At 41.5% G+C, this 26569-nt stretch overlaps 2 protein-coding genes across 3 annotated transcripts in view; both read right to left on the minus strand.

The window, feature by feature from the left end:
- Positions 1-259: 259 nt before the first annotated feature.
- Positions 260-21381, minus strand: BDH2 (3-hydroxybutyrate dehydrogenase 2). 2 transcript variants are annotated; one of them, XM_032400929.1, is made up of 10 exons: positions 21281-21381; positions 18413-18504; positions 17433-17511; positions 15162-15258; positions 13447-13555; positions 8289-8349; positions 7202-7315; positions 3848-3906; positions 3193-3285; positions 260-1163 (listed from the first exon to the last, which is right to left on the minus strand). In XM_032400929.1, exons 2-10 carry the CDS (start codon positions 18482-18484, stop codon positions 1110-1112), a joined length of 738 nt encoding a protein of 245 aa, XP_032256820.1. In that variant the 5' UTR covers positions 18485-18504; positions 21281-21381; the 3' UTR covers positions 260-1109. The 2 variants fall into 2 exon arrangements, with proteins under 2 accessions (XP_032256820.1, XP_032256821.1); XM_032400930.1 differs by having other exon boundaries at positions 18413-18553; positions 21281-21354.
- Positions 21382-25837: 4456 nt separating this feature from the next.
- The window catches only part of CENPE (centromere protein E), an 82360-nt gene continuing 81628 nt past the window's right edge, over positions 25838-26569 (minus strand). The window contains exon 49 of the mRNA XM_032398842.1: positions 25838-25932. Within this exon, the coding sequence (XP_032254733.1) occupies positions 25838-25932 (95 nt within the window). The remainder of the gene's footprint in view (positions 25933-26569) is intronic.

Below are 26569 nucleotides of genomic sequence, written 5' to 3' on the forward strand. Positions count from 1 at the left end.
CCACTTAAGCTTTTTCATGGAAAAAAAAACCAAAAACCCAACAACGTTGTAACCATTTTTTAATTGAATTATAATTAACATACAATGCTGTATCAAGTTCAGGTGTACAACATATTGATTCAATAATTCTATACATTATTCAATGCTCACCATGATAAGTGTAGTCACCATACAATGTTATTACAATACTATTAACTATATTCTCTATGCTGTACTTTTCATCTCTGTGACTTATTTATTTTATAACTGGAAGTTTGTATTCCTTAATTCTCTTTTTCTATTTCATCATTCCTTGAAAATTTTATTTTCTTTAATTTTGTTTCCTATTATATGATTCACTTATATTTATTTACCCAGAGACTGTTTCTAAATTTCATGTCCTCTTACTATTAACCTGGAATTTGGTGAAAAAAAAATCTACATTTAAGCTAAAAAATATCACTCAAATTGCCAATACTGCTAGTTCATTATAAGTTTCTTAGGCCCATGCCAAATATCATTGCTTATTTTAAGAAAGATTTTTTACTTAAACTAAGAAGACAGTACTTAATTTTGAGTGATAACATCCGTTAAATATAAACACTTGATGATTATTTTTCTTTTATATAATTGATCAACAGTATAGTTCCGAATCTAAAGTCCTTTTAAGGTAAGTTACTGAAGCCAAATTCCTTCCTACCTTGTTTTCATTTATAATGGTGTAAAATTTTAAAATTAGTATCCATGTACAGACCAATGCAGAATTGTACAAAATAGTTGAATAATTTGAAATAGAAATAAAATACAAATTAATACCTTTTTCTTAAAACCTTCCACTTTTCATATTCCCATTTTAATTTTATATGCTTGCAAATTGTGGTTTATTTTAAAACTATTCATTTGCAGTGAGTTCATTATCTTTTATGTCATCTCCCTACAATGATTTCAGAAGAGGTTAGAAAGAGATTAATATATTTAAAGAATCTGACTCTTGTGAACAATGACATAATTAAAAAGGGCTTGTTTTCATTAATATGCCATTAATAGGAAAGACATGAGGGGTGAATTTTCTTCATAACCAGGTTCACTGTGGACAGGAGGGGCCTGCCTTCCCAGCAAAGAGATCAAAATCACAAGCTCCAGCCTCCATCAATGATGACAGGATTACCTGTTACATAGGCAGACTGCAGTGATAAACACAAGGAAACAGAACAATTAACCAGGTTTAACACAGGTTGTGTTTCAATTTTCCCCTGACTGAGATAGCTAAACAATGTATTCATGGTAATAGGAATACTCACCTAACAAACATTTTAGGAAAATCTGAATTAAATTTTGGATGATTTGAAACAGCAGCATGTTCTTGTGATCTGGAGTTAACTGGCCTCTGGCTAGTGTTTTAGCACAAAAGTCACATTCTAAGCAGGTAAAGTTTGGTTTCAGAATCAGAAAATTAAGTTTAGTGATATGCAGCCACTCCCTAAATTAGGATAAAGTATAGGCTAAAATAGTACATTTTCATTTTGAAATTCAGAACTATTCTAAAGTAGCTGAGTTTTATGCCATTAATAAATTTTTGAACATCAGGTGTCTGTCATAAAGTGGTCATGTCAATTACCAAACAGAATTTTTTATATAAGATATTGTATATTTAGTTGATCGAAATACATAGGTATTTCCAGGAGCTGAAGCACCCTAAATGTGTCTTTAAAATTTATATGAATAATAATTATTACATCTGTTAAGCTATGAAAAAATATTCTACACTAGTTTCAGATATCCAAATCTGTACGAAACTAAGGGAATTTAAAAAATTACTTTTTTTTCCATGGAATTTTTCGTTTTCCAAAGAAATAAAGCTGAAATAATCCTTGTGGTAGGGGTTTAAAAATCTTTTAACTTAAGCGTGGATAGTAAATTTGTGTTCTTACTTTTACATTTATCTAAAGCCTGAGACAATGGAAGAGGCAGGAAGGAAAAACATCATAGTATGAGAACAGAAATTTTTAAACTTCAATCTATGAAAACTGATCAAATACAGTAGATAAACTAGGGGGTTATCAGACACTTTACCAAGAAATGACCCCAATTCCTCAAAGTTTTTTTTTTTTTTTTAAAGCAAGCTTTCTGTTACACATATAGGACTCCTCTGGGTTCCTCTAAAAGTCCAAAGGTCTTTTGATTGCACATTTCAAGGCAGAACATTTCCAAATATTTGGTAACCTAAGCTCTGGCTAAAAAGGGCAGTTTAGCTCCTCAGCAGCACCTCCAAATCAAATGAGCTCTTCTGTAGATACAGTCAGAGAGACCACAAATGCCAATAAACTTGTTCTATTGGTAATTTGTTTAGAAATTCCTGCAGCGACTAACAACTGTCGTTAACAGTCCCGAGAAGTGGTAACTTCTATCACTAAAACATTTCAACCACTGTATTTGTCACATTCACCAACCGCCTGGTGTGTACCAAGTTACTGTAAAGAAGAGCTAACGCATCAGCAACACACCTCCTCACTTCTGCCTGGGTCCCTTTCTTCCTCTCTCCTCATACACTGCAGTTCCCTGGTCATGTAACATGCAAACACATAAAACAGAGAGGGATGTTCTTGTGCTCTATACCTTATAAATGTAGCTTCTGCTTTTGTAGTTGTGTGCCATTTAAGAATATATACAATAGCCATTAAGGAAGAAACTGGTTACTAAATAGTTGCAAAGTGGAAAGAGATAGGAATAGGAATTTCCATACGTGATGACAAACAAGAATTCATAGAAAAAAAAAGCCAGTAGGATTCTCTTAAACTAAAAATACTAGATGCCAATTCTGTGTCTTCTAGAGACAATTACATCTGTTTAACTCTCTCCCCATTTCACCTGAAGCTCTCATAATTTTGGAGGTTCATTTCTTGACTTATGTTTAGTCAGGCTTTCCCCAATTATAATATTTGAAAGCTACTGTCTCATAAAATTGAGCGATTTAATTTTTTCAGTGCTCCATGTCATTTGCTACAAGCTTTAGTGACATGTAGTGTTGAATGAGGAAGAGCTGGCGGCTCAGATCACGTGGTCTGTCTTTGAGCAAATTAAATCACAACTTATCCCTATCTTGTAAATGCAACCTCTTAGCATATATATGTTGCAACTCTCTAACATGACATTTTGATAAGCAAATCGTGGCCAAATGAGGATAATGAACTCCCTGGGAAGAATAGTGCTTACTTCATCAGAAGCTAAGTACACACACAGCAGGGCTATTTCTTCTGGGGTTGCAAATCTTCCAGTCTTCTGTCTCTTCAGGAAATAGTTCCGTGCCTGAGACAAGAAACCATACCAGGTATCAGTAATGTGAGGTGAAGTGTGAACTCCTCAGGAGGTCAAAGACGAGGAATCTATAGAGGTTCCAGTGGCGTGCTGCCTTGATTAATCATGTATGATACATGAGAATATCATTAATGTCATTAATTGTGGACCAAGTAGGACTATGGTGACTTTCAAGGTACTCAAACTATGTGTTATGTTAAACCTACACACACTGTTATCAGATCAGTTAAAGAGGAGGGCTTTTTTTTTTTTTTTAATTTTTGAAACTGTGATAAAATACACATAATGTGTTATTTATCATCTTAACCATTTTTAAGTGTAGAGTTCAGTAGTGTTAAGTACATTCACATTATTGTGCAACAGATCTCTAGAACTCTTTTCATCTTGCAAAACGGATACTCTATACCCATTAACCAATAACTCCCTGTTCTCTCCTCCCCCAGCCCCTGGCAGCCACCCTTCTCTCTGTCTCTATGAATTTGTCTACTCTAGGTAAGGAAGAGGACACTTTTCAACCAGAAGATCTCAACACAATTTAAAATAGTAGATATACCTCTTCGGGATTTGGTCTGGCTTGTATTCTTTCTTGCAGAGATGGGCTATCAACCGTTCCTAAATCAAAGGGGGACATTCAGCTTGGTTAATTACTCAAACTGAAAAAGACATTGACAAACTTTAAACTTCTTTCAATATGACACAACCATCAGTGAAATCCTTCTCCATGACTTTGAATGATAATTTCACCTCCATTTTCTATGATTTTTAAAAATACAGATCTTAATTCCTTGTGACATGAGGCAAGGACTCTGGGTGAATTGCCCAGCATTCCGAGACATATTTTAGTCACAGTACATTGACATGACACTTTATGGATTTTAAGCACTTTTGCATGTATTATCTCAGTTACTCCTCAGAACAACCCTGAGATGTGCATACATTCATATAAGTACTTCACCACTACAAGAACCCAGGATGCCTTCATGATCTCCAAACCATTCTTTGCCATCAGGTTCACTCTGGGGATCCTCAGAGATGGTGCCATGCTTGTCAGGGTCCTCAGTAATTTGGATGGTTCTACATTTTCCTCATTATCTTGCCTATTTTCATTGGTTTTGAATTCCTATTTTTAACCACAGTTTCATGTTTCTCCTAAAAAATATAATTTGAAATTATTTCACTTTAAAAAAAGTAAGAATGATGCTAAAATTTTTTAAAATCCCACTTGGTTCAAGCTCCCACAGAGCAAGTTGCCCAGATTTTTTATTAATTTATGTCATCTGTGAATTGTCTTTAGAAGACCTTTTTCTGTGGGGGGCTGACAGTTCTCTGGGCAACCACATGATACCTGTAAGGTCATAACAAATGATTTTACAGTCATACCCTCTGGTCCTGAGAGTGCCATCGGGTCGTTGTTTACCAGGAAACCATTTCTCAATTTTAGCATCATTTGTCATTTCTCTGGAGAAGGTGGGAATCTTCAAAGTCAGGAAGTTCTGGCTCCTTTGTGTTTAACACCATTCTTTAGGTCATCTGTCTCCTTTCACATTTCACCGTAAGTGGGCAGCCCTTTCGACACTCAGGGTAGAAAACTGCCTTTACTAGATCACCCAGTTCATTAGGAACATTTTCTACCTTCCACATCACTATGGGCAATAGTGTTGTTAAACTTTCTGGAGCCACGTAACAAAGATTCCCTTGTACCCAGCTTCCAATAATATTTTCTTCACTTCTCTCACCCATAGCCTCCTAACAGCCCAGGATCCTACCAACAGTATGCTTAAGACACCTAAGCTTTCACTTAACAATATCCTCAAAATCCAGTTTTAAAATACGACTTTGATACCTTCCTACCACTCAGACAAGTGAGCATCATCTCTTTCATATGGCTGCTATCAATGGCTATTAACTGAAACCACAGAGCAAGCCTATGCTTTCTACTTCGTTCCATTGTCCTGGCTCCACTGTGTCCGTGGCCCAGACTGACATGGCGTGCCCCCGTCTACACAAGCCTGGTGTGGAAGAGTTGCGACTACACCACCATCAGCACCATCCCAGACACACTCATCCCTTGTCAGGTTTTCTCTGTGACTGGCTCTTGAGTCACAGCTAGTTCCTTGTTCCAGACAGTTTGATAATATATTTTCCAATCTTCTGAAAAGTCCAGCTGCTAAAAACAACTACATTTTCCAAATCATTTTGCCATTTATTCCACTGGGTAAATGGTACCCAAAATAGCTAGAGTCAGGTGTCACCAGTGGGTATGTTAAAACCCAGTGAAACCGTCTTGCCTATATCCTCTTTTTTCTTGGTGGTACCTACGTTTACCTTTCTAGTCCAAGAAAACTTAGAACACCTCAGTCATGGAAATTCTGCAGCTTGAAGGGTATTCTGTATTCCTCTTTTAAACTGATAAGTCAGCAAGGGGAGACCATGGTGGAATATATAAAAATCTCGTGTGGAACTTTCCAAATGACACATGATTTACCCCATCAACTCTTTCCCCAGATTCTGGCATGCACTCTAGGTTTCGAAAAGTTCCATGGGTAACTGCGAAATGCTCCTTCTCTCCAACCCCCCAGTACCAGTTGTGAACCCCTGAGGGCCGCCTTGATCCTGGAAATGTGATATTTAAATCCTTTTCAGAGAAGCAGCTAGTAATTCTTCTTAGGCTCCCTTTTGGGTCAGTGGAACCCAGTGGAAGGCCATATCTACTTCTTAGACATACCCACAGTTATTAAGAAAATAAGTTATTCCTATGAAATAAGTTACAGAATGCTTTTGTTTGGACAGATCGAATGTACTGTCTACTAAGTTCTGCTTTTCTTCTTTCCTTTCTATGGGAAGTCAGCATACATTTTGGTAAAAAGCCAGATAGAGAAGGATAGCCTGGGTGGCTCAGTCGTTAAGCATCTGCCTTCAGCTCAGGTCACGATCCCAGGACCCTGGGATCGAGCCCAGCATCTGGTTCCCTGCTCAGCGGGAAGCCTGCTTCTCCCTCTTCCTCTCCCCCTGCTTGTGTTCCCTCTCTCGCTGTCCCTCCCTCTGTCAAATAAATAAATAAACTCTTAAAAAAAAAAAAAAGCCAGATAGAGAATATTTTTCACTTTGAGAACCATTTATTTGGTCAATTACAACTGCTTAACTCTGCTTTGTAGCAGGAGTGCGGTCATAGCCAATATGTATGCAAACTGGGTGAGGATGTGTTAGAATACAACTGTCTTTACTACACAGGTGGTGGGCCAGATTTCTCCTGCAGGCCACAGTCTGCTGGCCCTCTTTTGATAGCATCAAGGAGGGTGTTAACCCCTCCTTTTTATTTATGGGTCACCCCAGGTGATTGACAAGACTCAGTAGCTCCCTATGTTCTGGGAAGCTGCTCTTACTTTCTTCCTGTGGTCCTATGAGCATGGTCTACTTTCCGTCTTTCCCCTGACAAGGGCATCTCTGGTCTGCTTCCTAAACACCAAGCTCTGGCCAGTTGTGTGTCTTGGCCACGAGATTTGGAATTGTTCCACACACATGAATACCATTTAAACCCTTTGCATCTGTGGTTCCTTCCTAATGACTAAGAATCTCGTTCCCATCCTACTGTTGGACTGTTATCTTTTTTTTTTTTTAAGATTTTTATTTGAGAGAGAGTGAGAGAGAGAGAGAACAAGCATGAGAGGGGGAGGGGCAGAGGGAGCCCGACCTGGGGTTCGATCCCAGAACTCCAGGATCATGACCTGAGCTGAAGGCAGTTGCTTAACCAACTGAGCCACCCAGGCGCCCCTGTTGGACTGTTACCTTAGTAAGCCTAGACCCTTGTTCATTTGAGCTTTTCCCCAATGACAGGATCCAATATAACGTGGTAAACAAGCTTCCGTGGATGGGTTGCGCAGTGGCAGCCCTGTGGTGCCCGCCTCACCTGGACACACGCAGTTGCACCTGATCCCCTGCTGGATGAAGTCTGTGGCCACGGACTTCGTGAGGCCAATCACAGCTGCCTTGGTGGCGCTGTACACACATCTGTTCATAACTCCTGAGGTGAAAGGAAGACTCAACAATCGAAGGAACAAAACAACAGTCTCCTTGAGGAAGGGAACACAACTGACTGTCCCCAGGGACCACTGTCCTGTTTCCTGCCATCCCACCCTTTTTAAAATTTGGTGTCAGGTTTTCTCCCTGAAGAGGGCCGGTTTCTGACTGTGGGAAAATAATATCGTTCCTGGCACAACTCAGTCGAGACTGAGGCGTTGAGAACCTGCACTTAGGTGATGGCAGTGGTCTTAGGTTTTCATCATCGGTGGGCAGAACCCTTGGGCGGATTCCAAAAGAGAATCAGGGGAAAGAACAACAGAACAAACACCAGACCAAAAAATGAAGAGGCCTGTGCCCTCTCTTTGCCTTCCTGTCTTGGACAGGCTCATGGGTGTTCTTGAGTTGAGAAGGGACGCCACCTCCGCGGTAACTCTTTCATTTGAAGTGTGCAAGTCCGTCTGCCGGACTGTGATGTCATTTCCATTTGGCACTGCAGTCCCGGCTCTTGGACTTGCCTTGTGTTTAGGGCCCAGATCAGCCGACCTGGGGAAGCACTCCCCCATATCAGTGGTGCCAGCGCTTTGCACAAACCCGGGTGGTAATACTGTCACACTGCAGAAGATGTGCACTTGCCTGACCCTCTCCCTTGCGGACCGTGAGGGGCACATAGTGTTCGATACATCTTTCTTGGCTAATTAAATGGATAAATATTTCCTTCTTCTGGCTTGATTTTCATGTTCACATCCATTAGAAGGAATACAAGTAAGGGCAAATGAAACAAATTTATTTTTTACGACTGGTTTACAACGAAGGCAAAAAAGACTGACAGTAAGGAACTTAATACCAATTTTTTAAAAAGTGGTTTTGAAATTATGTGTGGGCTTTATAATCTCTGCTATGCTCATTGCAAAAACCCACAGCTCGTGAAGGTACGGGGTCCGTGCATCGCGATTACCAGAGGAAAACAGACCTACCTTTGACGCTGGATGCCACGGACGACATGTTGATAATGTTGCCAGATTTCTGTGCAAGCATCTGCCAAAACAAAACAAATACAAAAAAAAAAAAAAAAGCCACTCTGTAAGATAAGAATACGACCTCTTTAGAAGATTTGCATTTACTTATGGTTTGCAGAAGCATCTTATTAGCTATTAACATGAAGCGCTGTTAGGCAGTCTTAACAGTCTCACCCAGTCATTACGCACTCACTGGCAGGAACATTTCCCAGGGGGATTACCGCCTTCCTTTGGCACAAAACCATCAGCAAGGCCAAGAAGGAACTCTGAGCTAAATGAAAAGTTAATGAACATTAATCGTTACTTTGTATTCCTGCTGTTGGAATACTCTTACTTTGTTTGACACGTTTGTTGAAGACGTACTATGATCAGATACAGTGGTAGGTCCAGGAGTTTGGAAGATAAATGACACACTCCCTGCCTATAGAGAGCTGCCAGCCGACTGGAGGGGTTGACATAACCAGCATCTGGCAACAGACAGCAGAGACCTCCAGAGAGGGGAATCGGGGTGGCGGGAAGGGACCAGTCCAGGTTGCAGGACACTCAGAGGAGGGTTCCTAAGGAGGAAAGAGGTGGGCTGATTTTTGAAAACCAAAGTATTAGCCAGAAAAATAAAAGAGAAAGGTGTTTTAAGAAGCAAGAACCACACGTATCGAGGCTGTATCATGGAACTGGAAGGAAGGGATGGGTCTGGTTGGAATGCTAGGCGTGGGAGGAATGAGGCTGCAGAGGCCAACAGGAGCTAAGTTTAGGAATTTGGGCATTACCCTGAGGGCAGTGTGGTGGTGACAATGAGGGGTTTAATGCAGAGCAGCGGCATGTTTACATCTGGGGAATACTAAGATTACTTCGGCACCCTGTTGAGGAGACCCACTGGAAGCTGATAGAGTGATTTCGGAAAGGACTGATGAAAGCAGAGATGCAGAAATGTCTGTGGGCAACAGGGGTGGAGATGGTTTAGGTAGTAAGTGCAGGACGTGGTAAATGGTTATACGCAGTGAGGCCTGCCTCCCTCATCGAAGAAGTGTTTCCTAAGAACACTTCCCTCAGAATTCCCCCAAAGTGTGAAGGTCTGAAGACGAGGGTCTGTGGCTGTTTTGTCCTCCTACGTGGTACACAGTAGGTGGACCATACACTGTGATGAATCAAAATCTCTTGAGGTGCTAGTTCTTTTTTAATTAATTAATTACTTTATTTAGAGAGAGCTTGAGTGGGGGTAGGGGCAGAGGGAGAAGGAGAGAGAGAATCTTAAGCGGACTCCCTGCTGAGCGCAGAGCCCTACACGGGGCTTGATCTCACAACCCTGAGATCATGACCCGAGCTGAAATCAAGAGTCAGACGCTTAACTGACTGCGTCATGCAGGCACCCCGAGATGCTAGTTTAAAGTGCAGGTTGCTGGGCCCTGCCCCAGACCTAAAGGAATGATATAATGAATAAAAAAGCTACTAGGAATTAAAAATGTTTTCAGATGAACGTATACTTAAGTATAACATGTATATGTGTTTTCCAGGGCATGTAGGTAGGTCCGGGGGCATGGAGACCCATGAATGCTTGGGTCTCCATGCCCCTGGACCTACCTACATGCCCTGGAATGGGGAAGGAGCAACACCTGAAGAGCACTCCTGCCCGATGGGCACTACCTTCTCATTGAAATCAGGCTCGGAGGATGACCATAAACAAGGCGGGGCTGGTGGACAAGGAGAGTGGTCAAGAGTTACAACAAGCGCTGAGAGGAAATGGAAGACCACCACCAGAGAACAGAGGAAGGAAAAGCAGGACATGCTGTGCCATGAAAGTCAGGTAAAAAGTTTCTAAGAAGAAAGCGTCTCAACAGTCAGTGTAGAGGGAGATGTCGCTTCTGCTTCGGTGAGTTGCTCTAGCCGCTTTCAGACAGAGAGGTGCAGGAATGGAGGTGAGTGACTGGTCCAGGGAAGAGGCTGCCAAGATGATAGGTCTCCCTATAGTATTCCCTTCCTTTCTGTTTTGATATTTAGTTACTATTTGCACCCAAGAGCAGAGAGTCTAAAACAACCTAAGGCATTGTGTTGGATGGATTAAAGAGTGCAAGGGGAGGCTGAGGCGACCCTACCAAGTCAAGGACAGCAGCAGGGGTGAAAGTATTGAACCCAACTTGTTTGTGCGATAAACAGGATCATATGAAATGGGGTCCTCAGAAAAAGAGACCAGGAAAATTAGTCAAGGCTTGAAAACAAAGCCTTAACATTATTCTTTCTTATCCAACTTTGCAAATAACCCATTTTTACTTATTTTTAATTTTTTTCCAGTTTTATTGAGCTATCATTCTCATATGTAACCTGTTTTTAATACCTATAGAATACATATACCCCAACAATATATAAAGATGAGCTATGAAGTAAGTTCAGTCTCTCATCTTCAGAAATGCAGCAATTCCTCAGGCAAAACTTTAGAATATAGTCACTAGGAGACGCTAGTGCTGCCCCTAACACTTGTTCCATCCATTCGACCAGGTCTGTCTGCTGGTTCTAGAGCCCTGTCCTTGCCTCCTTCCATGAGGTCTTCTCCACACCAGCTCAGTGCCTGCTGGTAGAGTGTGCGTGCTCCTCCTGACTCCCCATGCGACAGCCCTCTCTGGCAAATATGACTTGGCAACTATAAAGTGAAGTGCCTAGTACGTGGTGATCCTCCATACGACTGACCTCCCAGAAGCTCAGGGAGGGGCTAAGAAAGAACTCTGAAAAACTCCCTCTAGCTGTAGATCTAGTTAGTCCTACCCTAACCCAGCTCTTCTGTCCCCACTGAGCTCAGCTCCTAAACCTGGCAGACCTTGGTTTCTTGGGTCTTTGGTGATTCCATGTCTGACCTCTACCTGGACTGACAACCTAGATTCATTCATTCATTCAACAAATACTTGCCAAAGCACCTCTATGTGCTAGAGAATCTTTTAAGATACAGCAAAGGGGAGAAACCTCCACATAGCCGAGACTTCCCTGACTTCGGATTTTGCACTGACCTCTTCTTACAGTATTTTCAACTTGTTCTTTGCCTTTTGACTTAAATTCCAGTCTTGGAATGGTTTTCAGTATGTCTACCCATGAACAAAAATTTCCAAAAGTGTTTCTATGTTCTGACCACCTGACTTTTCAGGTCTGCCTGGACTCTAAATCCTGGCTTCCCCTGGAAAGTTCTAACCTGGAAATGTGCATCACAGTTAATGAACCCAGAGGATCCCAGACAGGGATCATGTAATTTTTTCACCCTCGTTTTAAATAGAATAGAACACAAGTGCCATCTCCCACGGTGCACGGTGAAGGAGGGGCAGAGTTCAGGCTGTGAAGCCAGAGTCTGAAATCTGGGGTCAGGCTGGTTACTGTCACTTTCAGAAGTGGCATCGACTCCTTCTGATTGCCCATCCCAATCATTAATATCTCTTGGGATGTTTTACAAATGGGTGTTACTGGCTCATATGGATTATTGTTAAGATGCTTTAACTCACTAATTTGCAAGTTAGTGTTTGATATTTCAAAAGTTAACGCTTATTGACAAGTTTAAATTTCAGCTCCACTGGACTATATCCCACCCTTGCTGCCTTCACTCACATTTGTAAAGCGTTCCAGACATGAAGTAGGCTGGTTATGCACACGTGACAGCTTACCCCCTGCGACCTAAGCTTTCTCCTCTTACCAGAGCCTCTGCTTCTCTCCCATATTCTAGGATCAGTCTTCAAAAAAAAAAAATAATCCAAGTTCCAAATAACATAGATTCTCATGAACCCCAAATAAGCAGAAAAAATGAGATTTATATTAAAAAAATTTGCTAGTGCAACATCCCATGGACCCACTGAGAGATCCTTTCTAGGTGCTAAACAAGCAGATTAAAACAAATTCCTTTGTTTCCAAGTCAGGTTTTCCTAATTTTCCTTTTGATGTTCGTCTTGACATTAGGTTGAATGTTTAGAGCAAAGCATCGGCCCTGCGTTGCCATTAGAAAGCTCTTCTCTGTGCTGGGTTGGCAGCATTCGGTATGTCCATCATCTAATCTGGCTGGGATGGAAGAGAAGAATGCTCCTCTGCATTTCACTAGGGTTCAGTTGACAACCTTGGACTGAGCTAGTTCTGTGGTACTCAGTCAACCCCTTTCATTGTCTGAGCTTGTGCTGTCTGCTTACTCTTGGCTTGTCAGTTCATTTGAACTCAAAGTTTTTCATATTTACACTCCCCTCTCCCCAGAACACCTAGTGTGCGCTTTATGTCAAAAGGCATTTAATGCTTGTTTGTAAAATAAAATGAAGAACATTGATGAGCTGTGTGAAGGCTGTGGAATTCAAGGGTAGCCGACTCAGGAGGCATGCTCTCTCTTTAGCATACACTGGCTCTCACCTCTCTGGTACCTCTGTGGCTCAGCTAAAAACAAGGAGAGTATCAGGGAACAGAAAAGCAATGGGGGTATGTCCATCCTGAGAGCATGTGCCTAGATACTGAAATTCAAGAAGGGGCCCACCTTCCAGGGTTCAGATTCTACTCTACCCACTTGATAGTTATGTGACCTTGGGCAAGTTATCTCACCTCCCAGTTTTATCCTCTGTACAGTGGATGTGATAAAGTAGTACCTACCTCATCACATTCTTCTGGTTCTGCATGCCTCCTTGCTGTCCCTCTCCCTGGGACCCTCTTCCGAATATACCTGAATGGCTAGCTCCCTCATTTCACTTAGACCTCTATGAAAATTCCAGCTTCTCAGTGAGGCCCTCCTGGACTTTACTGATATCCGAGCTTCTTTTTCTTCATAGTACTTCTAATCACTCCCCAAGTTATATGTCTCATTACCCATTATCCTGTCTCCTCAAAAATGGGATCTCCCTTATAGAAGGGACTTTGTTTAGTTTTCTGATGTGTCTTCTGCATCTAGAATGAAGGAGACCTGCAAATAGAAAGTGCTTAATATTTCTTGACTATTTCTTAACTGGAAGGTTAAATGAGTTAATTTATATTAAATGCCTTGATATAAATGTTCAGTACAGGTTTGTCATTATATTAGCTACTGTCACTCTTTGGCACATGTGAGGACCCTTTCTCGGTGCCCACTGCGGAGACCTACTTATCCAGTGGTGCTTATCCTAGTGGTGGCGGTCCTTACTTTAGGAAGAAATGCCTTGATCATCAAGTACATGCTGCGGACATTGAGATTCATCGAGAAGTCCCAGTCTTTCTCCTCGCAGTCCAGGATGGTTCCGTGATGGACAAAACTGGAAGAGGGATTGATCAGTGGGGAAAAATGATCATTTAAGAAGATTTGTATTCCATTTCCTTACCATTTTTTTATTGTTGTACAATGAGACCATTGACCCTTCCCTTATGAAGATTTTAACAATTCGGAATATCACTTAGTACATTAGGTTAATGAGTATCTAACAACTTAAGCTAAATACATTTATTTGAAAACAACATCCTTCTTCTAAAAGAAAAAGGCAAAAGTCTGAGGCCACCCAACATAAGAATCTCGGCAGCAACTGCACAGGAAATAACAAAAACAAACGTGAGCCTAGGGCGCCCGCCCTGACTCCTATTTCAGGAGCTATAGTGCCCTCTGGTGGCACAGATTTAGTGTTTTCAAAGAGAAAATCAAATTGCAAGGAAAACCACTGTCTGCACATTTCAGGGTAGCAAAGAAATATTGCTATCATACGGTTCTAACATACTGAGTAAACAGAGCAGAACAAAACAGAACTCTTCAAGCAGGCTTCACTCCTTGTCAAGTCACACTCGTAAATAACCTGCTCATCCTTCGTATGACAGCAAGAACCACATGCTCTACTTCTATATCCCTTATGTTGCTGAAAATTTAATGTGAAGATGTTCAAAAACTAATTTCCTAACTGATTTTTTTTTTGGTCATGGCTCTCAGTATATTCTCATATAAGGGATGAGCAGTTTATAAAATGGATTGCCATATATTGTTGCTTTAATTTAATTTCCACACAATGTAACATATGACAAACTAAAGACGGACTTTTTTTTTTTTTTTTTTTTTTTTTGCTCTGAAGCATGATTAGGAAGAACAAAAATATATTAGAAGGCTCTGGAATTTTTCTGTCAATGCGGCAGTACAAATATAACACTCCATAAGAAAAGGGGAATGTCACTTAGTTCCTGTGTAAACGTCCATTGTGCTCACCTCTACTGAGCTGCTCCTGAGTAGGAAAACTGCTAGCGCTACCTGTTGTCTGTGTAGTGGGTCCAGTTCCAGTCTCCCCACATTCGCACCTGATTCGGCACGTTGGGTACCACCCCAGTTAAGTTCAATTAAGCCACTCTCTTTGTGCTCTCTACAGAAGTGTAACACGTAGACTTCTTTTGCTGGGTGGGGCTCATTGTCCCGATAAGAAACCCTGGGCTTGGGAGGTGTGTGGAGGACTGGCTAGAATGTTGTGCCAAAAAAATGGGGAACACCTGCATTTCAATAGGCTGAGTACTTGGTTTCTGGTAAATATGCTTTGTTTTAAAGACATCTACTGGAAAACAGTTTTTCATTTTATTTTATGTCTTAGTGGAGCATCCACAACCAGTCCATTGGTGTGCGCTGTTACCAGCCTTAAGAAGAGCAACAGGTCTGGATTACTACCAGTGCTCTTGAGTTGACCATAATTTCCCTTAGGACTCAAGCCCGTGTCCACTTCTATGGCTTTCTCACCTGCTGAATCTCAGAATAAAAATTCTGTCTAAACTCTAGCTGTATTTCCTAAGAAATATATAATGGTTCGTGATGAATAATTTTGCCATATTATCAAAAGTGATTAAATAAGTCATAGAAAACTTTCTGTAAGGACAGTGAAATTAAAAAATATGAATTACCCAGCAACATTAAAGAGAACATCAAGTCTCTCAATTTCATTGGCAAACTGGTCAATTTGTTTCTTCTTTGTGACGTCAAGGGTTCGAATTTGAATACCTGAAAAATAAAACAAAGGACACGATTTACCTTTACTCATAAAAATGTTTAGCCTTGAAGATTTAGCTGTTCTGAAATGTGAAGACTGTAATATTTGTCCAGTTAGGCTTCACAGGATTGTTGGCCATTAGTAGGGTCTTAGAAATCTCAAGAATCTTATTAGTAAAAATCTTCAAGTCCTCCCCATCTTGAGCTCTGTATCAGATGCCTCTCAGTAAGCCAGCAGTAAGACCTTCAAGTGGGTCCTCTCCAGCGTTTCCTTTCCCCAGAGGTTGAATCACTGCTACAGTGATGTTGAATTCTGAGGTGCGGTGAGCTAAGAGATTGTTTCTATTTGTGCCCTTTACCTTTATGTCAATTCTTTTATTTACTAGATATGACTTTGTTGGTCATGGGTATCATCACTTACGTCTGGACTAAACTGCAAGAAGAAACGAGAGGCCAGAAGAAGAGATGAAAACACTGTCCATGAGAGATCTGGTGTGGGATCTGAGAGAGACATGCTGTACCAGCTCCAAAAAAAAAAAAAAAACAAAAACAAACCAAAACAAAACAAAAACCCTAAACCAACAAATAGGCTTTTTGGTCATTTTTATGATTTTAAAAATATATGGTTTATTTTAGTCTTCCCTTTTGGATATAGAAAAGAAAGATTATAAATGAAGAAGGGGAAGACTAAAATTGAGTTTCAGAAGAACTTCCTTTGCTTTGTGCTTTTCTAAGACAGCAGCTTCCCTTAGACTTGTTGAAATGGTAACTCCACACGGTCTAATTCAGTTAACTAATTCAGTGAACTCAGTTGTGTTTGATCACGTAGCCAGTTCTATTTTGCCAAAACAGTTAACTTTCAAATGAGTTCTATGTCCTGATTTCTTTCTGAGTAACGCCAATCGAAGCCCTCTGATGTTGGAATTAAGGTTCGGTGTGGTACAGTGAGGGACGATATGCACCCAAACAAGTTAATCTCTTACAGTTTCTGATCATGATGTGGTTTTAAGGCTGAGCTGTCTCCAGTATGAGCATTTGAAATGCAGCTAGTCTGAACTGAAATGTGCTGGAAGTGTAAAGTACACGTGCATTTCAAAGATTTGGTATAAGAAATGTAAAATATTCCATTTTTTATACCGTGTATGTGAAATTTTTTTTACTGTGTAAATTTTTTTAATACTGTGTATGTTAAATTATAATATTTTAGATGTATTGAATTAAGTATATTATTAAAATTAGCGTCACCGGTGTCTTTTTACTTGTTAAATGTAGCCACTAGAAAATTTACAATTGCACATGTGGCTCACATCATGTTTCTGTTGGACAGTGTTTCCCTCACAGAGAGGCACTCAAGTGGAAAGTCATCATTAAAAGTTAACGATAAGGGGGGGCGCCTGGGTGCCTCAGTCATTAAGCGTCTGCCTTCAGCTCAGGTCATGATCCCAGGGTCCTGGGATCAAGCCCCACATCGGGATCCCTGCTCGTCAGGAAGCCTGCTTCTCCCTCTCCCACTCCCCCTGCTTGTGTTCCCTCTCTTGCTGTGTCTCTCTCTGTCAAATAAATAAAATCTTTAAAAAAAAAAAAATTTAACGATAAGGGATGCTGGGTGGCTCAGTTGGTTAAGCATCTGCCTTTGGCTCAGGTCATGATCCCAGGGTCCTAGATATAGCCCCAAATCGGGCTCCCTGCTCAGTGGGGAGCCTGCTTCTCCCTCTGCCTCTCCCCCTGCTTGTGTGCTCTGAGAAATAATGAAATAAAAGCTTAAAAAAAAAAAGTTAACAATAACAGGGGCGCTTGCTTGACTGGCTCAGTCGGTAGAGGGTGCAACTCTTGACCTCTGGATCATGAGTTCAAGTTCCACCTTGGGCTAGAGCATACCTAAAAACAAAAAGTTAGCAACTGTTAAATTTTCACATGTAATTTTGTAACTGAGGACTGAATCCTTCAACATGTTGCATAAATAAAATATTTTAGGTATACATCTTAGAATGTTGTTTATACATTTAAATATATAGATTTTTGTCTGTAGGTTTGCACAATATAGATTTGATATCAGAGAATCAGGCTCTAAAGAGAAGGCCAGTGGAACTGAATGGGTAAGGAATTTTCTTTCAGCATCTGAGCACTATTGCTTTATAATACTTTGCAGAGTCTGAATCCCAAGTTCACACTGCCAACTTGCTTACCGGGGTACTCTTCCAGTTCCTGAAGTTTGGACTCATTGATATCTGTAGCGATGACTTTGGCACCTTCTCTTGCAAAAGCCTGGGAGACACAATATACAAGTAAATCCTTTGTTTATTTGATTTGATTCCATTCTCATGAATGGAAAGTCAGTTAGGCTTTCCCCCTTTATCTTATTTTCATTGTTTTCCCTATAAAATAGATGGAATTTCAAGCTCTCTACTCTCACTTCACCCTTCCCGTTATTATTTTTATCATTAATTACGACAACGTGACATACATTGTGCTTGTCATCTAACTTTGTCCCTTTAAGCATTATCAAATAAAATCGTGTTTTTAAAAACTAGTTAATCTCTTACTGACACCTCTCAAAATACTATTCTGTGATGTGATAGCCTGTATTTCATTTCTGAGCAAGTTTTTATTATTTTCCACTTCTTCTTATATTCCAAATAATAAGAGAAAATGGGTTATTTCAACACTTTTTCTCCTCAGACTATACTACTGTTTTCATAAATGTCAAATACTTTCATTAAAGTCAATACTTTAAATGCATTAATTAGCTCAGGTGGGGGTTATAATGTGCAAGAAGTTGGTATAAATTGGAAGGTAAAGGTAACCTGATAGTCTTGTAACTCTAGAGTCCTCTACCTGAACCGATGTAATTTCAGAAAGCTATACATTCCCGTAGGGCCCCTGCAGTAAATATATCATAGTGCAGAGAAACTGAGGCAGAGGAAGACGTCTCTCAGAGTCAGAGGTTATCAGTGATGTCACATAATAAACATGGGAGGTGTTCATGCCTTCATCTTTTCCCTGGGGGTCAGGGATAGTGACTTTTCTTTTTGTAACTTAAGACAACAGAAGCACAAGATAAACAAGAAAAAAAAAAAAAAAGCAGAGCAGAATTAAATGACCATGGGATCTGTCCACATAGTTCAATACCTCAAAGTTAGTAGGCAAACCACAGATGACAACTTACTATGGCAGCTGCCCGGCCAATCCCCTGAGCGGCAGCTGTCAGCACGATGACCTTCCCATCAAGTCGACCCATAATGGAACCTGTGGCTTAAGCTACAGACACGTGTTTAATGGCTGAGCACCTGGTCCTGTGCAGCGATGTCTAGAATGAACAGTTCAGTGAACTCTTTAAGAACTTAATGACAGCATTTCTGTACAAATCATCCCATCATCTGAATTCTCCAAGAATGCTGACTCCAGATACCTAGCTGGGTATTATCAAAAACATTTAGCACAACCCACTGAAGTGATACATTGGACATTAATCCACCAATTGGTTTCTTGAGTACTTAGAGAAGACAGCATCTGATACTAATAGAGCAGGGGCGGGAGTCCTTCCCCTCACTACCACCACCGTTGTCCCCACTGTCCCTATATACAAACTGTTATAGCATTGTATGTGTCCTTACTAGTGGGGGCTGCTTCTTGATTTCTCTGCTGTAAACTTTTGTTGGGGTTTGCACTATCAATTGTCTATGGCTTTTCCTTGTCACTGGAAAGATTTCATGGTTGGCCTCAGAGTCATTGAACAAAAGAGCTGGAAAATCAAATCACGTCCGGTCCTCCTATTTTATAGATGAGAAAAGTGATCTGACTTGCTCAAGGTCACAGACCCAGTTAATGACAGAGCCAGAACTAAGCTCAGGCCTCCTGACTCCTTTGCTATGTGAAATTTCACCCCACAATGCTGCTGATCCTCTCTCGAAGTTTCAGCGTGCTACCAGCAGTAATTTTCAGAACGGAGGACTGAGGAATTCTGACCTAGGGAAAATAAGATATGCATAAGATATTTGGTTCTTGGACTGTAGATCGCAGGATGAGAGGGAATGGCTAATGATGAGGTTGGGGGTAGTTAAGAGTCAAATGATGATCAACTGAGGCCGTCTTCAAGGAACTGAGTACATTTTCTCACCCCATTGTCCTTAATGGGTGCCTCTGATCTCACAAGTCACACAATGTCTGCTTTGTCCCAAGGCATCACATCCCATTCCAGGCAAAAAAAAAAAGAAAAAGAAAAAAAGAAAAAGGTGGTTGGGAGGTGGTGGTGGGAAATAAAAGCCAAAAGGCTTCCAGTGTCCTCACTTTCTTCAAGAAGCAAGCCTTCCTCAGAAATTCCAATCTTCATTTCACAGGCCAGCTCTAGCAGCAGGCGCTAGGAATTTGAGAATGTTTTCTAGCCTCTATAAAGAGAAAAGCTGGGGCGGGGGGTAGCGAGCCCACAAATGGTACATGTACAGATAAACCTACACAATCACCCTGCTCAATTACCTGCCTGATAAAGTACAGGTAGCTAGCTAGTCTTGCCTAGAGGACTCACATGATCTAGTCCATTCTGTTGGAACCTATCTCTGTTCTCCCCAGCCAACCTTGGCTTTTTGCTGTAACCAAGCCTCCAGGCTTTATCTAAGCTCGGAATGCTGAGGGGCCAGTTAATCCTGTGGGCAGTGGGCACCAAAGGACTGATGGAAAGAGTGTGACACAAGCAGACACGTATTTCAGAAAGACCACCGTGGAGCAGTCCCGGCGGGGGTCGGGGGCTGGTTTCCTGGGGAGGGTGTGCTGTGGCCTGTGGGGCCACCGGTGAAATTGCAGGGAGGGAGGGGATGGAGACGGGAGCAGGACGAGCGCAGCGTTTCAGACAGGAGGCTGGGCCTGGACACCAGTGCACTACCTTCAAAGGGATCATGTGGTCTGCGCCGTGTCTCGAGGTGTGAACTCAAACCTAGGCCTCGGATTGCAGGTCCAAGAGAAGACCTCGTGGGTCGCGCTGTTCCTGCGGTCTCGGGCGGGCGCCCTCTAGGTCCGCACGCGGCCGCGCGGGCTGTGCGCTGAGGCCCGTGCGCGAGTTCGCACCCACGCGAAGGCGGTCCCACTTTGCGGGACACAGAGACCTTGCGGACCCTCCGGCCACCGCACGGCCCTGCCGGCGGCCCTCGCTCCCAGCCCCGCGGTGGCTGGGGCCTCTCTCGGGGGGTCGGACGGCCGGTTCTCTCATTTCCTCTGGCACCAGCATTTTCTCTAGTACACGCTTGCACGCTTAACTCTGTGTTGGAGTTTTGCTTCTCAGAGGGCCCCACTAACAAGCGGCTCCAGGGACCTGCTTACAGCTTCACCAGTGATGTTCTCGGAGCAAGTCTGCATTTGCTATGCGCCCCGGAGGCTGAGCTTTTACAGTGCCCGACCTCCACTGATGCCAGGGAGTTGCACGGTTTTGTTTTGCTTTTTTTTTCTTTATTCTTACACGAGTGATACATTTTCACTTTAAACACGTAAAGAGTTGAGAGATATATATGCTTTAGAAAGTAAGAGACTCCAATAACCGCCCCCCCCATCTTGGGCATGGTGTATTAAAAAGCTGTTATTTTGCCCCCCATCGTCGCATGGCACGGAAGGCACGTACCAAAGGTTTCCCCAGGAATCGCTGACACCGGAGAGGCGCTTACTGAACAACTGCTCAAGCACAGAGCAGCCGCTTCGCTCACTCTGAAATCTCCTCCTCGCTGGCCTTGTCTTTCTGGGGCCAAATTTTGGGGCCAAAGCCTCACTGCTGCAATAAACTACACTATCAAACTAAAATGAATTTATTTGGGAAAATGAGGACAAGCGTGACCTGAAATGGTAAAATGAGGCAACTCTCAATAAATGCAACGTGAAAACCACACTGAGAAACTTACATATACCAAAACTTCAAACTTGTTAAAAACACACCCTTATCTTGATCTAACTGCTAAGATTAATCTTGAAATAGGTACCTTGCAGAACAAAGCAAATCTAAACCTCCCCCTTTCCCAGTCTGAAGTGTCATTTAAAAAATATTAGGAAAACTTACTTTAGAGCAGCAAGTGGATGTCGTCCTCCAGATCCCTGGGCGAGCAACAAACTTGAAACCTTTGTACAGAAGCAAGTCAGGCGCTTAATAATGCATGTCGGGATTTGTAGTTTCCTTCAGTTTTAAGAAAAGGAGGCGCACATTTATATACTATATGTGTGTATGTGCTGCCATCTAGTGGAGCTCAGGTAGAACGGCTAACTCCAAGGAGAAGGTGAAAAAGGGAAAAGCACCTTACGGCTTACTTAGGATAGGGAAATCATTTCCTTCACTTTAATCCAAGTCTTTCTTTGTTGTTTGTTCGTGCCTGCTATGTGCTGTTCTAAGATACTAAAAATTTAATGAGTCAGAAACATCACATAGAACAGAGCAGGGCAATAAAATAGAAGGACCTAGGTCATTTAAGATAGTGGAGGCTTCCTTCCTTCCCCTTCACCAAGATTGTTTTGAGGGAGAGAAATAAAAATTCCCTTGTGTTTAAGGTATAGTTATGGTTGTTTTGTCACCCTCTGTCTCTTCTAACACTTGTCCATATTTAGTGGCAGAGTGCAGGCATCTCGGGGACACTGAGGGGCAGGGTCCGGGTAGCACTCTGAGCTTCATAGTGTGGAGGCTTGAAAGGGAACATGTTGGGTAAGAGCAACAAAACAAGTCTGGCCGAAGAGAACAGAGATAATAGACTAGGTCTAGGACTAGGTCATGTGTGCCAGGCTTAGTAAGTCATACTGTAGCAGGTGTATAATTGAACAGAGTGATTGTGTAGGTTATTTTGTGCATGTACTATTTATGTTGGTTCATTCAACATCCACCTACCTCACTTTCTCCTGCCTTTTATTTTATAAAGGCCAGAAAACAAAACTCTCATATTCCTAGCCTCCTTTGCTGCTAGAGCTGGCCAATGAAATGCAAGTTGAGGAGGATTTCCTTTTGGATAGAAAGGCAAGGCCACTCTGAAAAGCTTTCCCTTCTTTTTGCCTGGCATGTGGATCTGCCTTGGGACATGGCAGTCACTGTGTGACTTGGCATGAGGTCAGAGGCACCCGTCAAGGACAGAGCAGGTAAGGGAAGGAACCTGATTCCCTGAAGACAGCCTTTATGCCACAGCACTAAACTAACTCCTCTGGGGTTCTTTTTTTTTTTTTTTTTAAGACTATTTATTTGAGAGTGAGAGAGCATGAGCAGCGGGAGGGGGTGCAAAGGGGCAGAGGGAGAGGGAGAAGCAGACTCCCCACTGAGCAGGGAGGCGACGTGGGGCTTGATCCCAGGACCCCGGGATCATGACCTGAGCTGAAGGCAGATGGGTAATCCACTGAGCCACCCAGGCACCACGCCCACCCCTGCCCTGAGATTCTTAGCCGAGAAAAAGTAACTTCTTTGGATCACATTTTCCCCCAGGTTTTTGTCTTTGGAGGGAAGTATATTCACAATGGTCATGGTGGTTCAGAACAAAGACTGTGCAGTCAGAAAGATGAAGATAAGTCCCATGTCCTTCGCTAGCTGAGTAAATCATTTAACTCTCCAAGCCCCAGTTTTCTTATCTGTAAAGAAGGTAACCATAGCACCTGCCTCATGCATGTGAGGAGAAAGGACTAGGCATTCACAACTACCAGCACATTGATTACATTTAATAAATGTGAATGATTATTAAAATTCAATTACAGTAGATGGCAAAAATGGATGAAAAAAATCTCTGATCTAATTTCTGCATATATAAACACACACACATAAAGTCTTTGGTAAGACTGTCCCTCATTGCCCAGGGTAGCTTCTAACGGAGTCTAATGACCTCTAATGACACCCAGCTGTGCTCCTTGCTTTAGTAACAATGTCTTTAACTTTTGAGGATTTTAGAATACATTTTTAATGGATATGAGGATTCTCTAATCAAGGCCAAGTCTAACACTACTTTCTTGGTGCAGCTTTCTTCAGCCTTCCTTTGCCCCATTTCCAACAGTAATGCCGACTCTGACAGCCTAAGTAACGTGGTGTTGCAAAAATTTGCTTACCCATCTATATTTTCCATGGAGTAAATTTCTTCAAGTCTAGGGACTATATCTTTTTCACCCTTATATTGCAGTCAGCACATATATTTGTTTTTCAACCAAACATAAATTTCACAAAGGCAGTAACTTTTGGTGCCTAGATCAGTGATTGGCACACAGTAAACAGCCATTAAATATTTGCTGAGTATAAATGGTAGGCTCTCAATAGGTTTCCTGGATATAATTTTGCCAGGCTCTCCAGAAAATATTTCCTATGAACAATAATCTATTTGTCTACTTTGACTTTACTTTTCAGACCATTTTAGTGTTGTCTGACCATATTACTGCTTTTTACCATTTTTGCATGTTTCATTGTTGACTTTCATCATTGTCTCTTCACAGCCATTTATCATGATAGTGAAACTCCAGATCATTAAGAGTGAAGCAACATTTCTGAGGGAGATGTCGACAACATGGGGGAGTAGAAAGTCCCACCTCTTTTCCTCCCACAGAGACACCGATTTAAAACAATATACAGACTAAAATACCTTTATGAGAACTTAAGTCAGTTAGGAAGTCACAGGACCCTAGGTAAGGGGAGAGCTGAGAACAGCTGCACTGAAGTGGGCAAGAAGAGTCATTTCCCTTTACCCGTGGCTCCAGCCACCGCACCCCTTGCCCAAGTCAGCACAGCTCAGCCTCTGGCTCCTCTTTTCCCCAGGGGAGTAGGGGGAAAGAGAAGAGTGGAAAACTAACCCAAAGTTCTGACTTTTTCTCTGGAAGCCCAAAGGACTGGGTTCTGTCTTGCCTGACTTGGAGTGCTGATGGAACCGGCATTAATTGACACTGGAGGCCCTGCAGTGCCCCAGACGGATGCCGGAGTGGTTCAGCATAGTTGGGAGAGAGGGAGAAGAGTGGAGCATGTTCTTGGTATTCCAACTTTTTGGAGGGCTGTCCAAGACTGATATTTGTCTTGCCTACCTGGGGTGCTAATGGAGAGCTGATATACTTTGGACGCCTGGGGGCCAATGAGAACAAAGGACAGCGGGGTGGCTTCTTACTGCAAGAACATGCTGTAGTGAAGACAGACACCAGAGGGAGCAAGAGATCCAGCTCCTAGAAAAGAAATTGGTAAACTTCTCTAATTGGCAAATTATACCCACAGCCCAGAGGTCACATCCCCCTAAAAAGATTTCAGAGATCCCCAGGATCTCTAACCAGGCTGACAGGTGAAAATCTTTCCCTGTATGAAGCAGTCTGTAGACCAGAAGAGGTGGCTGCTTTTTCAAATGGATAAAACTCAGCAAAAAATCAGAAGGTGCACACACACACAAAAGAAACATCACCCAGGGATGCCGGGGTGGCTCAGTCTGTTAAGCATCTGCCTTCGGCTCAGGTCGTGATCCTAGGTTCCTGGGATCAAGTCCCGCATTGGGCTCCTTTTTTAGTGGGGAGCCGGCTTCTCCCTATGCCTGCTTCCCCCCGCCCCTGCTTGTGCTCTCTCGCTCTCTGACAAATAAATAAATAAAATCTTAAAAAAAAAAAAAAAAAGAAACATCACCCAAAGATCCCTTTAAGAATATGATAAAAGTATGGATCCAAGTATCCTAGAAAAATGACAAAATTAACAAATTAACATAAAATTTCAGAGGTTTTACAGACTGCATGAAGCCCATCCATAGATGTCTTATGTATCTGTGGGGACTCTGGGTTTAGAAGACTTCTTCTACTTTGATAGAAACTCTGGTGCTGTTTCCTCATGTCTGAAATAAAAGGATAGAATAAATGGTCCATGAAGTTCTTCCAGCTGGTAGTAAAATGTAGTAGAGTACAAAGTCTGATAACAAACCAACCAATTTAGAGTGCTTGTATGGGGATTGGTGGGTAACAGAAAAGCGAGAGAGAATTTTTGTATTTATTATAGCAAAAGAAAGATTAGCCTAGAAAATGAAGAGGTCATAGCACTTTGCTAAACTTAGCAACTTAAATCCAGAAAGCATGTATACATTCTCATAGCAAAATTCTGTAAGTCAACAAACAAGTAGAGCCAAATATATGCTGAGTACCACCCACCAAGAAACCATTAATTACTGTCACATAGAATTGTGATTCAGAACCACTAATTAAACATTTATTGAATGTTCAAGGTACTTAAAAAGGAGTTTATAATTTTGTTAATTAAATGATGCTTTAATGTATGCATAATGCCTTGGGAGTATCTAAGCCATAGGTGGATAACATTACATTAATAAAAATGAATACATTTTATGTATACATGGAAAGACTGGAAAATTCCTTCAATAATTTTATTCTTTACAAAATATATAAATAAATAAAACAATTCAACTCGTAAAGTATTACCACATTCAAGAAGACATTGCTATCACCATTCTAAATTACTGGAACGCATTAATCTCCTATTCCTTCCTCTTCCAATTCTAGTGGCAAAATGAAAACTGAATTGAAATTAAGTTGGACTGTGACGACACTGCCAGGGATAGGCACATGAAGTAACAAACGCCGTCACTTCCAAACAGGGAATGCTGGGCCCCTGGAAAAGTGACAGGAGCGGAGTCTACTGTGTCCTGCACTCGGGCGCATCTTTTCCTGAGGAGGCGTGCCAAGGGGCCGGCTGAGGCTCCACGCTCTCTGCTCCAGCAGTTTGTTCTTCTGAGGAAAAACAACAAGCAAAAAACCCCAAAAGTAATCTTATTAAAACACACACACACACACACAATTTGAATACAACTGGAAATGGAAACAATGTTAAGACAGTAGAGATATGAAGAATGAAAAATGACAATACGGTCATTAACCTCCTCATGTTTGGTCATTAAAAAGGTGTATTTCATTTCATCAGAGGTGGAGAAGTTTATTCCCCATTTTCTCAAAAAATCAACTGTTAGAGAAGCCATTTTGTATATAAAACCAAGAAATAATAAAGTGTCACTTGAAATTCATCAGTTTGAGATTCAAAGTGAATCAAACACAGATTGAGTCTAATTTTCCTTTGCCCTAATTTTAGGAAAAAAAATGATGTGCTAAATAAATAGTATATATTTTGGAGACTATTTCGTCATTCTTAGAAAGCACTTCAACTGCATTTATGTTTATAAACAATATTCATTTTCAAATGATTATATTCATTAAAGTAAATCTCACATACCCGGTCTTTGCAATTATCTCAAGTTGTTGAGAAAATTTAAGTTATCGTTTATAATTCAAATTAAAAACTAACATTAAAATTCTTTTTGACTAGTACTTTATTAATTCTGGCTGGGTCTATTTCCTTTAATTCTGAATTGGT

The sequence above is a fragment of the Phoca vitulina genome, unplaced genomic scaffold (assembly GCF_004348235.1).
Source record: "Phoca vitulina isolate PV1807 unplaced genomic scaffold, GSC_HSeal_1.0 scaffold3, whole genome shotgun sequence".
NCBI lineage: Eukaryota > Metazoa > Chordata > Mammalia > Carnivora > Phocidae > Phoca > Phoca vitulina.

What these genes read in the sequence shown, in the direction of transcription:
- BDH2 (XM_032400929.1), bottom strand. Translation starts at nt 18,484, where the DNA reads ATGGGTCGACTTGATGGGAAGGTCATCGTGCTGACAGCTGCCGCTCAG. An exon ending in GGAACTGGAAGAGTACCCCG is followed by an intron (nt 15,259 to 17,432) that starts GTAAGCAAGTTG and finishes TTTATTTTTCAG; the next exon opens with GTATTCAAATTCGAACCCTT. An exon ending in CGTGGCATCCAGCGTCAAAG is followed by an intron (nt 7,316 to 8,288) that starts GTAGGTCTGTTT and finishes CTTTCACCTCAG; the next exon opens with GAGTTATGAACAGATGTGTG.